Source organism: Aedes albopictus, chromosome 3 (genome assembly GCF_035046485.1).
Source record: "Aedes albopictus strain Foshan chromosome 3, AalbF5, whole genome shotgun sequence".
Lineage (NCBI taxonomy): Eukaryota > Metazoa > Arthropoda > Insecta > Diptera > Culicidae > Aedes > Aedes albopictus.
The window spans coordinates 12529744-12548738 of NC_085138.1; the positions used below are offsets into that span (position 1 = coordinate 12529744).

General features: G+C 37.9%; 1 protein-coding gene across 1 annotated transcript in view; it reads right to left on the reverse strand.

Moving 5' to 3' along the window:
* Nucleotides 1-813: 813 nt before the first annotated feature.
* Nucleotides 814-18995, reverse strand: part of LOC109422813 (proton myo-inositol cotransporter hmit-1.2-like) — a 29956-nt gene continuing 11774 nt past the window's right edge. Inside the window, exons 2-5 of the mRNA XM_062856868.1 lie at nucleotides 3465-4257; nucleotides 3287-3403; nucleotides 2756-3226; nucleotides 814-2655 (exon numbers count right to left, since the gene is read on the reverse strand). Coding sequence (XP_062712852.1) covers nucleotides 880-2655; nucleotides 2756-3226; nucleotides 3287-3403; nucleotides 3465-4257 — 3157 coding nt within the window. The 3' untranslated portion in view covers nucleotides 814-879. The remainder of the gene's footprint in view (nucleotides 2656-2755; nucleotides 3227-3286; nucleotides 3404-3464; nucleotides 4258-18995) is intronic.

An 18995-nucleotide genomic window follows, 5' to 3' on the forward strand; every position in this document is an offset into this window, starting at 1 on the left:
TAGTGAAAACATCGATTTTGAAGTCGCCTTAGGACCACTCAAATCGTAAAGTTGTTTATATTCCGAATAAATTTATAAAATGTTTACTAGTAGCTCTTGTTTACTCAGTATGGATATGGAGCGTAATATGAATGCGGAGCAAATCTTATATTTTGACGTTTTTCGTTGAGAAAATGTGAATTACTTAAAAGGTGACCCATCTTGCCCCGCACTTTTTTCACGGTGCAAAATCGATCACTTTTTAAAACTGCTTGTTTAACATCATATTTTTATTTAATGAACTTTTTATCGACTTTTAGCATAGCTAACTAGTGTATTAAAGAGTAGCGGACGAATACAAACCAATACAATTTGTATTTACAAAGTTATGGTGATCCATCCTTAGGTGACCCATCTTGCCCCGCCCCACCCTAAGTGATTTTAAAGTAATAGACATTTCAGTAGTAAGACGTAATGTAATCTGATAATCCTTGTTTTATTATTTTCGAGTGGTTATCATGTCCATCACTTGCTTAGTGTTACTTTGTATCTCTATGGTTCAGAATGTAGCGATAGTATAAAAGTTGTGCAGAAATAGAGCTTGAAAAAACATCAGACGTTGAGGACCTACATTGAATAATTCTTTTGGAATTACACCATGGACTTTCAATTTTTTTCGTGAAATCATGTTTATTTTATTGGAACTTGACTGTTGATAACAAATTTTATCGATTATTTGAATTGTTAGGCACCTTGGACGTTAAAGAGTTACATGTTATAAAATTCTTCCTTCAAAAAATGGAATTCTTTCAAAGCAATGCATTCAACCAAAAGTTTCAATAACTGTTTTTCTTGTTATTGTTTATTGAACTGCTAATAACCACGCCAAACAACAGCGCATTACATCTGGGTTTCACTCACGCTCTCATCGCTGCCCACAAAGGCCCTATTATCATGACCTACAGTGTTCAACATGTTCAAACTTCCCGAATTCTGTCGGTTCCTGAGCCGACCCATGGCCAGCAGGTGGGCATCCCGTTGCTGTATATGTTGCCTCATCTGTCGCAAATCGTGCTGACTGGCGGATGTATTTGAACCTTGGCCGTCGTCCTTGTTGGCGTCATAGTCGTTGTCATCGTCGTCGTCATAATCCTGGCTTTTCCGTCGCTTCCGGAGCAGTTTCTCGAACTTTATGTTGCTCTCCCAGGTTCGGACGTCGAATCCTTCCATCGTTGTCGGTTTCTCACGTCTCGAGTGCCGATGGTAGTGCGATGGTCGAGATTTGACGGACGTTGTCTGCACTCCCTCTATGACCGGATCGAGTACGGTGCTGGTTTTGCGCTTTGTGTCCGAAATCTTCCGGTAGCGGTGCGTTACGGTATGATGCGTTGGCTCCTCTGGTTGCGGGAGTGGTATGACTATTGATTTTGGGGACATGGCTGGGAGTGGGGGTTGAGTTGAAGGTGCTACTGCAGGTGGCGTGACTGGTAATTTACTAGCAGAAATTTTGCGGTAATTTTCCATCACGGTTTCAACCGGTGGTATGGCATCGTTCAAATTGTACGATTGAGATGACTGGTTCGACGAGCTGGACCTTCTGGATTTGGTGGAAGTTGTCGAAACTTTTCGCGAAGGATTCGATGTTTCTGATAATTTGCGAGTTTGGGCAATGTGCGACGTTTTCCGAATACGTCCCAGATCGTCCTTCAACGGATGTGATCTTGGTGGAAGCGGAGGTGGCACGGCAGTTATAGATGTTACTGAGTTTCTCGGCTTGGGTTTTGGGGGAGCCTCTAAATCTAAATCCAAGTGAATGCTATCCTTTCGTCTCGTTGCAAAATATTCCTCTATTTCCAATAAGCTTTTGCCTTCCGTTTCGGGCAGGGACCTATGCAATATGATAGTACCGACAACGGTGATCGCGGAGTATATCCAGAATGTTCCTGGCAAACTAAAAGTAGCCAGCATTTTTAGGAAGAGTTTATTGGCGAGGAATCCGAATATGTAGCCTGTTCCGCCGGCTATCCCGGATGCTCCACTACGAATGGAAGGTGCAAACAGTTCACCGATTAACATCCATGGGATCAATCGGATTCCCATATGAGTTAGGAATGCGCTTCCCAAAAGGAGCGTCAACGGTAACCATAGATATTTGTTTTCATTGGCATTGGGGATTTTGACTAGAACATCTCTGGGAAACACCGTTCGGACATATTCTCCGTAGCGAATGTCCTTGTTGACGGTATCATCGTAGGAACCGTTTATGTACAATGGAGTAAAATTAAGATTATTATACACTACACCTGCTGAATCGTTTTGTTTTACGTAGGATATTTCGTTGGTAGTATTCTGAACTAGAGCAGCTAATTTGTCATCTTGAATTATTGAAAGAATTTCTGTATGGTTCAGGGGTATCACCCGAACATCCGTTTTGATGGCTGAAACGTTGGCCACAACGTTGCTCACCGATGGACCAGGAATCATATGCAGAAAGTAGGCATAACTGGCAACGGAGAAGAAACAGATGGCACATCCAATTGTGGAAACGAACACCAAAGGACGTTTCCCACTGTATCGCACGAGGCCAACACAAAATAGGGTTCCGAGAAGCTCCGCGACTCCTAGTAGAATGGTTGCATAGTACTTATCAATTGGCGCTTTAAGGGTGTGAAAGATCTGCAATAGTAAAAAGTAGAGAATAAAAATTCATTGATTGCTGTTATATCACGGTCGCCATGTAATAGAAACTGTAATTTTTTATTTTCAAGATCTTCACCTGTACGGCGTAGGTTTGTAGCGTGGTCATTCCGGAGAAGTGTCCAATGAAAAAGCACAGACTGATCAACCCGAACGGCTTCAGGAACGGTCGACTAGTGTAGAGCTTCATCTTTTTGGCAGCGGTAAAATCCTTCTCTCGTTCGGATATTTCCTCCATGTGCTTCACCAGGTCATCGTACTCCTGCTCAATTTGTTCCTCCGGTACCCACCCTCGCAACCAGGCCAATGCTCGACGTGCCTGCTTTTCCTTGTGTTTCTTCGCTAACCACACAGGACTTTCCGGTACGAAGAAGAGCAGGATGAAGGAGATCACCGGAAGACAGGCACTGCACAGCGCTACGGTTCGCCACCGTAAGAAACTACCCATGAAGAACTGGATGAGAACTCCGAGGATTACACAGGTAGATCCGGTTGCTGCTAGCATACCACGGTACCGTGGTTGGGTAATTTCCGCCACGTATGTCAAAACCTGGATGATATAAGAGATTTTTTGTAAATGTTGATCTATTTAGAGTATGTTTGTAGTTACCGGCGCTTCGCTTAGTCCACCACTGAAACCAGATAGGGCTAGGCCGCAATACAGGAAATGGACGTCATCAGCGAGGTGAAACAGTATCCATGCGATGAACATGGGAATATTCACTAGCTGTAATGATTACTCTGATCAATATAACATTCTATGACGAACAAAAAATCAATGAGCATACTTGCATTGCCCGCCGTCTTCCTATCGGTTGACTCAGCATTCCCGAAAACACGCATCCCAATGGCACACAAATGAGATTTATGGAACTGAGCCAGGAAATTTCATCCTTGTTGAGGGTGAAACCTTCCTCCATGCTCGGACCACGACCTTCGCCTCCTTGAATGGCTGGAATGACGATCGTTGGGAACCCCAGAGTCATTCCATACCCTAACAGGAGCACGTTCTTTACACTAACTGCCAGAAATTGTGCCAAAGCCGCCCGATTGCAGCACCCCTGCTTTCCTTCATCGAACGAGCTATCCTCTTCATCGTCGTCGTCATCTAGCTTCCCTATATAGGCATTCTTGTTGTAGTATTCCATACTACCGTGCACCAAACCTGGATGGGCGTGGTGTCCCTGCGACATATACTCCTGGCGTACATCCCTGTCATCATAGCTACTGTTGGAGTTCTTTCGAATAGCCAACCCGAACGGATCGGGATCCGCAAACTTCTCTCCCTCGAACACGAATTTACCTTTCTGCTTCTCGTACTGCGTCTTGCGAACCGCCAGCTGATACGGGTCCGGATCTTTAAAGGTTTCCCCCTCAAAGTGGAACTTTTTCTGCTTTTTCTTTTTCTTCTTGCGGTTACCCTTGCTCATCATTTGCTTGTTCTTGGCTTTGTCTTTGACTTGCAGTTCCTTGAAGTTCGCTTGCAGTTCGTGGAAATCGTTGTACTTTCTATCTTGCCCCTTTTTGGCGAGCTCTCGATAGTTGGAGAATGAGTCGCACAGCTCGGGATTCTTATCGATTCTGGAATTAAGAAGATAAGGTCGAATTATTAAAAATTGTGATCGTTTTCAGCTCAATATAAATGATTTTCAGAAGCTTTGCTTGAGGCATCCTATATTTATCAACTGACCAAATTGTTTGTCAATTAACCATCTGCTTGCAGTCATATATCGTATGGTAGAAAGTTCAAATCTCTAAACCCCAAGTCAAGAAACGCTTCAATTAAAAAACCACGAGGAACTTTAATCTAGGTAACCTTATGAACCCGAATAATTTCAGTAAAAATGAAAATATAAGCTCGCATGTTATACCTCGAGCATGTATGCCTGTCAACAACGCAATCGTCACTACACTCGAATATGAAGAACTACTAAAGATGTATTTATGTACTCTCACAACTGATGTATATGTGGTTTATCTACTGCGAAGTTGACAGTGGTACTAATGCTCACCACCTCATTTGGGGCATCACAGACATTAGTTGGACAGGTTTTTTTTTTGTTTTAAAGAATGACGAAATCTGCAACACACCTGGGAAGGTGATTCTATGAGTGGTATCGGGTTGGCGAAAGGCCGACCCACTAAAACCTCATTTTATCTCTTCCTTTCTTCCGTTACGACTAGTCCATCATGCCCGCTATCACACATATCGCGTCTGTTTTACACTATTCGATATGCTCTGGCCACCCTAGTCACACCAAGCCGTCTCGAGTTGTTAAATTTGCTATTCCTCTCTGCAAAAGAGTAGTCGCTGGTGATCATAGTAAATATCTATGCAAGCAGAGAGGAAAGAGAGAGCGCATCCGAGGGTTAGCACCAGAGAGTAAAAAAATCGAAGATTGAAAGTGAAGATTGACTTTCTCATTTTTTCATTCGTGTTTGGCCACATTCATTGTCAGCTGAATGTCTCTCTTTTTTCATTAAATTCTCTGTCACGAATATTTTTTCGCACGTCGTAAAATGTCAAATTTCTGTTAACAGACGCACAATCCGACTTAATCCGATTAAAGAGAGAAAATAATTAATATTCTAATTAACTACTATACACAAGTTTTGAGGTGATTGGAAGTCTAATCGGGAGTTACGGTCCAGTTACATTTTACAGTGAAAATTGTCAGTGAAAGAAAAATGAATTAATAGGTGAAAAAATTCTTTCATCAAAATGAATTTTATTTTGATTCCTCAGTTGAGAATTTTCAAAATTCATTGAAAATGGAAATTTTAAACTCTGGTTAACAGGCCCCTTATAGGGACTAAACTCAAGGCCGGATCAGCGATAATCAGGAGTTCATCTAAAGCTACCTTAAGGCCTCACTACAGTTTGACGAAACGGAAGGTGGTACTGACATTAGCCCAGCCACCGTTTTAACCCTTTGGGGACGGATGGGTCATATGTGCCCAGTCGAGAAAATCAACCATCACAAACATGACCTAGATTAGCGAGACTGCATCCAGAAAGGTGAAAATTCCGTCTCCAAAGGGTTAAGCCAACTAAAGAGTCCATTAGACGGGCAAATATAATATTTGCCGGTCTAATGGACTCTTTAGTTGGCTTAACCCTCTGGAGATATTATATTATTTATCCAAGGTTACCAGAATTCACGTTGTGTTGGCCGTTTGTTGGGCTTTTTTTTTGTCCAAATATTTGCCATCATAGCAAACAGTCTAATGGCACCTTAAGAGGGTAGAATGCCGTGGCAACCAGAGAATTTCTTTACCAGAGATTCGCGAAAAGTGAAACCGAAGGTTCCAATCGAGCAAAGTCAATGTATTAGTAGAACATGATACACAAAACGTGAAGTGTGTTAGTGCTAGTCTATACGTAGCGTAAGTAATTTATTTTCTTGACATTTTATGGATAGATCAAACGAGCACGCGCTCTAAAATATAATTATCCAAACTGTTCTTGAGTTTAGATCCTAACCCGTAGACTTGTGTAACGGTAACTTCTTTCATTATATAAAGCTACGATTTGTAATCTATCGTGTCCAGTAAGTCTTCTGAAAGTTACAGTGGTTGTTTTTATCAACTAAGCTTCATTAGAGTAAGGAAGCCCATAATATCCCAAAAATATATAACAACGCTTATCGTTCCTATAACTACTTAAGTACAGTAGATTATGTAACACAACTTAACGTAGTGGCAAATGCTATTATCACAAGTGTAGACCTGAAGCTATGGTCTCCGGAGCAGTGTTGTTAATCGGGAATATCTCAAAACTATCTTGAAATGATTCATGATATACCAGGGGGATTACAGATTACAGTTTAAAGTTCTTTGTGAGAATAACTGCTGTTACTATCAAGACCTAAACTTCAGCATTGTTTGGACGACCATCAATGTCCCCTCTTTTATCTCGCTCTTTCTTGTGTTTATCAAAGAGAATGTGCGAGAAGAAGAAAAAGATGCGCACGTTAGCGGTTTGGACAAACCTGAATGTCCCAAAGATTTATAATAAACTAGCAGTCCCGGCAAACGTCGTCTTGCCTGCCTACTCTGTTTTTTTGACATCCGGTTCCATGAAGAAATGCCCCTCAAAATGGAATTTCAGATTGTGCCGTTTTTCTTTCCCTCCCGGTCACTTTTTCTAATTATTTTTTCGTACGAACACGTCGGAGGCCTGGCGGAATGCAATAATGAAAGAATCAAGTCGATCTGTTGACCCGTTCCCGAGCCTATTCGTGACATACAAACACCATTCCATTTTTATTTATATAGAAAAGTAGACTTCAGATTGGTCCACGGATAAATATGCAACGTTACTCAGTATAGCAGATATGGCCCTTGTACGAGTGTAGATCTGAAGTCCTGAACTCCAAGGTAGTTTGGCTGACCTGGAATATCCCTGTAGTTTGTCTAAATGACATTTGAGATTTCATGAGCTTCGTGGATCCCCGCAGAGATGCTGGGTCATTAGGCCGAATGGTCATTAGGCCGAATGGTCATCAGGACGAATTGAAAGTTAGCCGTTGTTTTTACCTTTTCCAACAATTTTTGCCAAAAACTAGTTTAACAATGAAACTAGAAAGAATAGCCTATGTTTTAAAGAAGGAAAAAATTATGAATTGAATATCAGCAGTTTCAGCGCCAAAAACTATTTTAGCAATGATACTAGAAAGAATTTCGCCCCAAATCGTATTCGGAGTTGGCAGCACCCTCTCAGATTACAATGAAACTTTCTGGGTATGTACACCAAGACTAGATAAGCCACTTTGCATAATTAGTTTCTTCAAAATTTATCTGGACTGACTTTTGAAAAGGGCTAAACTTTTTTTATGGATTTTTTAAAAATGTTTTTAATCAAAAAATGACTACTCCTACAAAAAAGTGTTGTATGGGTGATTATCACAAAATAAGTCAAATTTTAGGAAAAAAATACTGAAAAAAATCCAAAATGAGCCCTACACTGAAAAAAATCATTTCTAAAAATTCAAAGTTGATTTAAAAAAAAAACATCATTTTTGATTTTGATGAAATTTTGTCTCAAGACAGGTAATTATGTTCCCTACCAACCGTCCATACATCACAAGATAGGCACTTTTAAGGAAAAAAAGTTTTTCTAACAAAAACTTTTTCATGTCCAAATTATTATTTTTTCAGTGTCTTTTTTTAAAAACAAACTAAACCAGTGAAGGTTATCTAGTAATCTCAAAATGCAATGAAACTTATTGTGTCATATGCGACAATGCAATGCACCCATATTCACGCAGCAGCACTCTAGAAGTACGAAACAATATACAATTAGAACACGCATTTCATACGTGCTGCTGTAATTTCTACCCAAACGTTTCTACCCCATGTTCTTACCTAATATTAGGTAAGGCTATTTATTAGATTCGAACTACCTAATCGAAAAAAAAAAACAAATCAAGAGTTGTACCTAAAGCAAATATGAACAAAACAAGAAAATGAATCGGTATCATTCAACGTGTTACTTCTCTTTGGTTATTAAAGGCAGTTCTGAAAAGTAATGGATCAATCGTATAAATCAAAATTCAACAAATTCAAGTGCAGTGCAAAAATAAACAATCCAAAGTGCAACCGTCATAATCTACGGGGCATGTCATTAAGATTGATAGATAAAATTCATTCCATGGGATATACACATGAAATCGACGAATCGATGAGTATTTGTGAGTCATGTCGTGGATTGATAAGTCACAACAGAAGCCCGAATACGAAAAAACGCCGATCGGATGGAAACGACGAAACTATGCAACCATTATTTAGTGGGCAGCAACATCATGATGTTCCAGAACCAGAACCGTCAACAAATCGAACATGAGCTGGGTAAGTAAGCCTTCAACGTGTTAGCTTCTTTTATATAACTCATTTTGCAGCTCGTTGCAAAACTACATTTTTCAGTATTCTTCGTATTTATCCAACCCGGCAAGCCTCGTTGGATAAATGTACTACTTGTGCGAAAAAAAATCATTTTTGCAACTCGTTGCATAAATAACTATCATTAACTTTCCACTGCATTCATTATTATATTGTTAACCTTAACTTTTATCTTACAGATATGGTACCATCTATTCCATCATTGGAGTCAATTCCGTCAACAGATCAACTACAGGGTCCCCATAATATTGAAAAGTTTAATACCATTGCTGAAACATTGAGTTTATCGCCAATCTCATCTAGAAACATGAGAAGTATGGAATATCGCATAAACAAATCATTGCAGATTACGAAATCAGTTCGAAAAAATATCTTCGGAATAGATTCAACGGATGTTGGCAAAGTGGAGGCGTATGACGAGATAATTATGCAGTTAAAGGATAAGTTCAATCACCCTACAACTGACAGAAGCGAACAGATTAAAATACTATCTGTACTGCCTAAGTCTTGGTCGGTAAATAAAATCACAAGAGAGTTTAACGCACCAATGTATATGGCGAGGCAGGTGAAGGATCTTGTTTATGAACAGGGTATTCTTTGTACCACCGAAAAAAGAAGGGGGCATGGTATTGATGACGATACAAAACAAATAGTAAGAGAATTTTTTGATGATAATGATATCAGCAGGCCAATGCCAGGAACAAATGATTTTGTTTCTGAGGTTCGAAATGGAAAAAAACAACAAGTTCAAAAACGACTTTTGATGATGTCGCTCAAAGAGGCTTATATGATTTTTGTAGATATGTACAAAACTGTGAATATTGGTTTCACAGTATTTACACAGTTGCGACCAAAGCATTGTATTTTGCTTGATTCTACTGGTATACATAATGTATGCATATGTACTATTCATGAAAATGTAAATTTAATGTTCAACAGTATAAGAATTGTGTCACAAGATGAAATAATACAAAAAAATGCTTTGCGATATTTCCACCAGAACAGATAATTGCTTTTTCCGTGCTTGTGAAAAGTGTGCTTGTAATGAACACATTGAAGAGGAACTTACATTGATATTAGAATCAAATGACAAAGAAGAGATTATATTTCAGCAGTTGAATACTGATCGCTGTAATTTAGAAACGATTATTAAACCTGTTGATGAATTTGTTCCGCATCTTGTTGATAAAATTGACAAACTTATAACACACGACTTTATTCATAAACAACAATCATCATTTCTCAGAAATAAAAAAGATACATTAAAGGATGATGAAATTCTTGCGATTTGTGATTTCTCTGAAAACTATTCATTCATAATTCAAAACGCTGCTCAAGGATATCATTGGAACAACTCGCAAGCAACAATACACCCATTTGAAATTTACTATATGAAAGATAATAAACTTGTAAATGTTTGCTTCATTATCATATCGGAAGTAATGGCTCACGATACAGTTGCGGTCCAGTTGTTCATCTCAAAAATGATAGATTTTATGAAACAATTAACGAACTTTTCTAAAATTTATTTTATGTCTGATGGGGCAGCATCACAATACAAAAATAAGAAGAACTTTGCTAGTCTATGTAGATTCCAGTCAAAGCATGCATTAAGAGCAGAATGGCATTTTTTTGCAACGTCCCACGGTAAAGGTCCATGTGATGCTATTGGTGGCACTCTCAAGCGAATGGCAAAGAGAGCAAGTCTTGCTCGAGATTATGGAAATACCATAACAACTCCACGAGAGTTATATAACTGGGCAGTTGTACAGACAGATAAAAATATAACTAAATTAAATTTCTGTTACGTATCCACTGAACAGTACATTAAAATGTCAGAAGATCTCGAAGAAATATATAATAACGCCAAAACAATACCAGGCACTCGGAAATTCCATAGTTTTTTGCCTATTCCTGGCGACAAAGTAAAGGCAAACAGGTATTCTAATTCAGAAGATGAACCAAAAATATTTAGTATGATCGGAAAAAAATAGAAAAGAACATGTTTGAAATTGGCTCTAAGACACATATATATATATTTGAAAAATTCATAATTATAAATAATTGTATATTTAAAAGTGCACTTCAATACATATTGCGATCAAACATTACATTTCCTAAGAAAATACATTTGTAATATTTTCAGTTTTTTATGTATAGGAAAACCCTTCCAAATGATTGAATAAATAACACAAAATCTCCTAGAAAATTGAGTTTCATTGGATTCTGGGATTGTTATGGCCTTCACTGGTTTTATTGTTGATAACAAAATACACTGAAAAAAAAAATCATTCGAACAAGAAAAAGTTTTTGTTCGAAAAACTTTTTTTCCTTAAAAGTGCCTATCTTGTGATGTATGGACGGTTGGTAGGGAACATAATTACCTGTCTTGAGACAAAATTTCATCAAAATCAAAAATGATGTTTTTTTTAAATCAACTTTGAATTTTTAGAAATGATTTTTTTCAGTGTAGGGCTCATTTTGGATTTTTTTCAGTATTTTTTTCTTAAAATTTGACTTATTTTGTGATAATCACCCATACAACACTTTTTTGTAGGAGTAGTCATTTTTTGATTAAAAACATTTTAAAAAAATCCATAAAAAATGTTTAGCCCTTTTCAAAAGTCAGTCGAGAAAAAAAATTAGAAAAATGAGTATGCAAAGTGGCTTATCTGGGCAAGGTCTACACACCAAGAAAGTTTCGTTGTAATCTGAGAGGGTGCTGCCAACATTTGTTCGAGTTGGCGCGAAATCCGTCTATATTTAAAAGAAGGAAAAATTCATGGGTAAAATATCAGTAGATTCAGCATCAATAAAGTGTCTTCGTGCCTGTCACACGATACACACATGCAAAATGGTCATTTGCAGAGGAAGCTCTCAGTTAATAACTGTGGAAGTGTTCATAGAAGCTGAGAAGCAGGCTTTGTCTCAGTGGGGACGTAACGGCAAGAAGAAGACCGAATGACCATTCGGCCTAATGACCATTCGGCCTAATGACCATTCGGCCTAATGACCATTCGGCCTAATGACCATTCGGCCTAATGACCATTCGGCCTAATGACCATTCGGCCTAATGACCATTCGGCCTAATGACCATTCGGCCTAATGACCTTTGGCCGAATGGCCTGACACCCCCGTAGATTATGCAATACTATTATTCATGACGGAAACACATAAAATTATTCTTGTAGATTTGAAGGACTTCATTAAAGAACGGTTTGGACGATCCTGAATGCCCCAAGAGTTATAATAAGCTAGCAGACTTCAGATTGCTCCAGTAACTGCGGTTGTTTATGCAACGTTACTTAGTATAACATACAGGGGATGGCCAAAATGTTTGGGATAGGCAACTTTTTTTCCCTCACAAAAAAATTCAACATGCTGTAACTTTTCATAGAGTGCATCAAAAAATCTCAAATTTTGACTGTTTGTCAACCTATTATATGTGCATCATTGGTACAAATTTGAGCTCGATTGATTAATCTTTCGCAAAGTTAGAACCGTTCGGGTAAAACACTTTTTTTTAGACAACTCATTTTTGAGCTGTCATATCTCGGAAACCAGTGAACCAGTGTTTGGACGAAAAAGTGATCAGTGAACCACTCGGCAGTTTTTCTTCCCTTCTGTTGGTTCTGTTTCAATTACCAAGCGGTGTATGTTCTCTCGTCGAGTCGCATGGTTCACGAAGGAACACAAAGAGGATACTCCGATATAAACAAGCTGCGGCGATGAGCGAGCATCGCTAAGTGTAACACTTACCGATGATCGCTCATCGTTGGCTTGGGGCAACTGTGAATAATCGTTATTTTCATCAGTATTTAATGCGTTTTCGCTTTAAAAACGTGAAATACTATTTAATTTAACTGTATTCATGACGTTGCAGGTTGTGTAGTCACAATAAAAAAAGAATAATGGCAATTAAATATTCTTACCGAATGCATCGCTTTCATTAGCGTCATCGAGCATCTTCTCTCTTCACTGGCGTAGCCACGGGGGGGGTTTTAGGGTTAAAACCCCCCCCAGAGCCAAAATTTGTGGAACAAATTTTCAGTATAAAGCGCTTTGCGATGAAAAAATTTTCGGCTGCGCCGCTATTTTCAAACTACGAATACAATTGCTCGTTACATTTTACAAAATGTGAATGTCTAATAAAAAAAAAGGTATCATTGACCGTTGAAAACCCCTCCCAGAGACAATTTCTGGCTACGCCACTGTCTCTCTTGATTGCGCTTTCGTATCGAACCGGGCAAGAGAATGAACAGCATTTCGGGGAGCGTTCCCGAGCATGTTGGTTCATGAAATGTTACATTCGCGAATGTATCACTTGCTGAGCATGGACCATTCAGTGGTTCGCGATAAAAATCCACACACTGCAGTGAACCGAATTGAATAAATTTTTAAACGTTTATCAACAATATGTTGATACTTAATACGACGTTATAAAATGTAATATTTTCTCACGTCTAATTAAATTATACCGGGTTGAAATTTTTACCCATATAGACGAAAATAAGTCAAATTTACAATACCACACAAAAATTATTAAATGTGTTCTTCCTGCAATCTATATAGGCTCTAATATATCTGATAAGAGATAATTTGAGAACAGAAGTGGGAAGTCTTTAGATATCAACACTAAAATTTATTGACATTGATGTGAAAAAATTGCATTTTTTCGAGAAAAATCCAAAAAGTGTCAATCCATGATAACTTTTTTCAACGTTTAAAAAGTACCTATGTTTTAATAGTTAGTGAAGCATTTACATATTGTTAGTGTACGTTCAAAATTTCATTCAATTGGGTTCACTGGTTTCCGAGATATGATAGCTCAAAAATGAGATGTCTGAAAAATAGTGTTTTACCCAAATGGTTCTAACTTTGCGAAAGATTAATCAATCGAGCCCAAATTTGTACCAATGATGCACATATAATAGGTTGACAAACAGTCAAAATTTGAGATTTTTTGATACGCTCCATGAAAAGTTATAGCATGTTGAACTTTTTTGTGAGAGAAAAAAAAGTTGCCTATCCCAAACATTTTGGCCATCCCCTGTATATGGCTACTGTTACGTGTCCTGACGTGTGACCTGAAGTTCTGAACTCCAAAGTAGTTTAGCTGACCTGGAATATCTCTATAGTGTTTATAAATGACATTGTAGATGTCAAGAGCTTCACGAATTCCAGTAGGTTAAGCAATGTTATTATTTGTGGCGAAAATATATAAAATTATTCTTATAGATTTGAAGGACTTCACTATAGGACAGTTTGGAACAACTAGAACCTCCCATAATATAAATCACCTTTTAATATTCTTGACGAAGGCTAAATAGATACATATAAACGTTATCCAGATCCAAGTTCAGCTTTTAGAACAACTAGTATGTCAATTATTTCGTTTTTCCAGATTTCATGATGTTCAAGATGTTCTAGTTTATCAATGAAGTCTCAAATACAAATATTCCCATTTTTCTCCATTAGAGGACTCAATTTGTAACAACTTTGCCGAAGACAGTATTCTGTTTTATCGAATGGGTGAAAGGGTTGTAACGGTGCTCTAGAAAATTTTAGCTAAACATGTACTCCAAATAGCTTGTCCTTACAATCTTATTCAAATTTGGGTGGAAAATTTGTTTTGTCCGTTTCCCTATTTTGCAGCGTAACCATCATGTGACACAAAAAAAAAGCATGACGTTATAGTTATTTTGTTTTCGAGGATCCACCGTAGATTGCAGATGATATTCACACTTTTCAATCCCGATCTCTATCAGGTGCTAATTTCGATTGTAGCAGTTCAGCGGAACATAAAAAGGCATGATGCAGGTTGTTTACCGGGACATTTAGCGCGTGCTGATGTAGGCTGCGGCCAGATTATTCCAAATTTTACAACTACTAAACTGGAACCGGAGGGGCACATGAAATGATCCGCAAACGATGCAAATTATTCATGTCGCCCCGTGGCATTGACTGCATTCATTGAATATTTATGCTGAGGCCGATCAACGCCGTGCGCCGATCGTCCTTAAACTTTCCAACAAAGCGATATAAAACGCGACAAATTCCTACCGTGAAGCGATTTAAATGCACCTATCTATGCACGAATGTACAGTGCAGTTATGTACCAGTAGATCTAGTCGTGCAGGGGGTTGTGCATCAATCGCGACGCAACCTATCGATCTGGCCGCAACGTGGTCGTAAATAATCTTGTAACATGTCCGTTTATTAGCGTCAGATATGTATGTTCGTTGCGCCTTGCGCCTTAATCCAAGTTCAATCCCTTGTTGCGGGCGATTATATATTTATTGTTTATTTTTAACCGATTAGGGTAACTGTACAAGTATAAGTACCATTCAACGCTAGAAATGAAAAACTTGTAGAAATTTAGTAGAGCTCGACTCGAAGCTTAGGAGCTTCCATGGGAAAGATAGAACTGCTGTTGTTCAAAACTTAACGATGAACGGTTGATTATTGGAACCGCCTTCCTACTTTTGTTCTGGTCTTGAGTTTGGTCATTTGCGGATTCCACAATGCGAACGGTGTTTTACGTAAAGCTTGCCCTTGAAAAACGCTGGAAGATGCAAGTAATCGAAGAGGGGTGCACGTACATGTACAATTGAGTGGAAGAAAAGAGCGATATAAAAAGCTTGTTGCACCTACAACACGGCTCGATGGGGCAGTAAGGATGATCCGCGAATTGAGCTGGCTATTTTTAGCCTCATGGTACAAGTTGGTAAAACCGGAACAATGTAGACTGGTATACACACACAGAAATGATAAGTGTTTCTCTGGTCTGATCGGTTATTGATATCGGGTTGTTTTCATGTCTATTTTTGGAACGCTACTGCAATGAAGCAGAATAGGGGTAGGGTTTTCGTTGAATGTAGCAAGGATCAATGATGGAGAAAGCTAATGTCATTCTTAATGCGAATTCCTAATGATTGCGAATTTTAACTCAATTTATAATTCTTCACTCGAAAAGCTTAGCTTTTCAAAAAATGGTCAAATTGCTGTAACTTTTTGAAAATGCATAAAAAATATGACATTTTTACTGTAAGTTCATGTAGACGTGTGTATCAATGGTCACAATTTGGGAAAGATTGGGCTATTGAGCATGAGCATCATGAGTATCATTGACCGCCCGCGGTTGCTCCTCTGTTATTGCAAGGACAGCTGCTACATGACAACATGAATCTTTTATACCAAATGGATAAAAGTGATAATTTAATGTGTTATTGTGTTTGAGAGGCCTCCGCGGAACCTGTTACAGGTATTCCGGAGCGGCCACATTAGTTGATACATACTTCAGTCATTTTTTTCTGCCTCATTCTCTTGAAATCATGAAGATTGATACATCGCACGACATGTTTTGGTTGCAAATCAGAAATGTACTCGATGACACCCCCGTGGAACCTATGCTAAATGTTCCGGGGTGGCCATATTAGTTGATACAGACTTCAGTCTCTCGTTTCTGACTCAGTCATTCGAAATCACGATGATTGATATGCCGCACGGCATGTTTAGGTTGAAAATTAGAAGTGTCCCCAATGAGGCCCCGCGGAGCCTGTCACGGGGATCCGGATGGGTCAACTTATTCAAATCTGGTTATCGCAGTTGTGTTTCACTATTTGCAGTGAAAAAAATCGCTGAAAATCGAAGGTTCAAACACAATAACACATAAAATAACCACTTTTAGCCATTTTGGCAACCCCAACAGAAATAATGTGTTCAAAGTTTAATAATCGTGGGTTCTTTGTATAACATGTTGGTTATATTTTAACTTGTATATATTCCCCTAGGCCATTTCGGGCAGCGGCCAAGTAGTAGAGATGTAAATCTTTCCCTGTCATGGACTTCAAGTTATTGAGCTCAAGTATCGAACCCCGAAACGGGATGCCCGATTAGGATTAGTTTTCCTAAACAAAACCAAGCTATGAACTAAAAGACAAACTGCCAACTGAAATACAATTCTAGGATGACTGATGGACCCAAACCAATACATGGAACCTTGTCATCCTGTGATCGAAAGATGTTATCCATCTGGATAACAGGGTTCATTTATGTTATATGTGTTATGCTTTGTCAATTTGTGATGTCTCTTATTTGTGCATTTGTAAGGTTCCATGTGTCGTGATATATGTTAATCCTTTGTACTTTGTTAATCCTTTGTGGTAATAATTAATTTCTATTTTTTGTAACATCGTATTCATGGTGGCAGTGTTTATAAGTAGAAAAAGTTACGGAAATCAGTTAAAAAAGTGGGAAAATTCTAAAAGTTCTGTCAAAACACACAGAAGGCAGGCAGAACGACGTTTGCCGGGACAGCTAGTTTTATAATAGAAATAAAAGAATTTTATTTTAGTTTGAATTGTTCGAATTGTGTATTCGATCTGGAAATCGATGAATAATGTCAGCATTTTCGGGATAGCAGTGAAACCAATCGTCAATATTTCTGATAATATTTTTGTGGGAACGAGCAGAACGGTGAAATTGGATAGAAGATAACTTTCTTATCATATGTAGAAGTAAAATACAGTTCCTTTGAATTTTAACAGTGTTTGCATCTTATGACAGATATATATTTCGACCTCAACTGTAAGATCGTCTTCAGTGTTTCGTACTTGACTCGACTCCGTCGATGACGATCTTACAGTTGTATTTTTCGAATTTAACCTTTGCGTCCCTAACGTATTTTGCGCACTCAAAATTTGATGTTCATTTGGCTTTATTTTCTTCAATTTTTACCCGGTTTTGATGAAATTTTGACTGAACAACCGGAAATGACCAGAATGCACTGGTTGGTGAAGTTGCATGACCAGTTCCGGATTTATACGGAAACCCAGTGGGGTACGTTGGTTAGCCAAATAAGACATTTTCGTTGTTTTTTACAGATCTTATATGGATCAATATGTTTTTACATCTGAATTATAAAGTATTCATATCTTCGGATACTTTGAGGTCATTTGGAACTGGCGTGTTCCGGGTTCCGAGGTACCGTAAAACTGGGTAACTTTGATAGATTTTTTGCACGCAGTGAATTTAGCAATCAAATCATAAACTGCGTATTTTTTTTTTGTTTTAACTGTACATCAACATAGTATTATGTGTTACGCATATTGAGTTCTCTTATTGAGTTGCATTAGAAATTCAAATTAACAAATATTGGACACAACAGATATAACTACATGAAATTACAAGACATTGCATTACATTTAGGCGTTTACCGATTTCCGTCCCAATTTTAAAAATTGATTTCAATTCGTAAAAACACACTGTGTTAAGAGATTCAAGACCTTATTTAGGTTCTACTATGATTGATCTACTGAGAATAGGCAACAAAGTAAAAAAATAATTAAAACGTTGTTATAGAACAAAATGTTTGAAGACGGTCTACTTTGGCCAACCGACGTACCCCACTGGGTTTCCGTATAAATCCGGAACCGGTCATCCAACTTCCCCAACCGATGCATTCTATGAAACGGTAGTAATTTCCGGTTTTTCAGTCAAATTTTCATCGAAATCGGGTAACAATTGAAGAAAATAGAGCTAAATAAACATTAATTTTTGAGTGCGCAAAATACGTTAGGACGCAAAGGTTAATTTCAGAGAGGTGAGGGATATTATTGGATTGGATTGATACTTTTTAGAATCTCAAACTAATATTCATCATATAATATAGTATTGGTGAGTAGTATCAACTTTGACCAGAACTTTATTAACTTGCTTTGTTGTCAATGTGGAACAAATTTGGGTCCCTTGACCCATTATCACCCCTTTCGAAGTGGTGAGAATGGGTCAATTTTAATACACTTGTATTTTTAAGGACAATTGATGAACTTCAAATATTTTTACATCATTTGTGCATGCATTACCAAAGATCACATTCCAATGATCAAATGACTTTTTTATACAAAGAAGCAAAAGTTTTTGAACAATATATGTGGAAGTATGTATTTTTGCCCCATTCTTACCCCCCCACGACGGTATCACAAGATTTTTTTTTGCTGTGAACTATGATAGCTAGAAAACAGACCCTAATGATTCCTTTTTCCAAAATATCTTCAAGAATCATGTAAAACTATATTTTGCGTCGCAGATTTAGGACCAAAGCGTTAGAGATATGCTTCTCTAAAAATTGCGTGACACCTTCTGTTGTGATTAACGTATTCCAATACTGGCAGTGGCATAGATTTACGAGTAAGTTGATGAGAAGGTAGAGAGACCTATTTTTTCTTCTAGAATAGATAAAAGAATACAGAAAAAAAAACAATAAAAGAATAAACGGAAGGAAAAAGCCAGGAATTGAAAACAAAATCTTCTGTAAAAAAATCAAAAGTGACAGCACAATAAGTCTACCAATATCTCATTATAATAATATAAATAATACATATATTATTCTATTCGTATGCGTTTAAATTAATTAA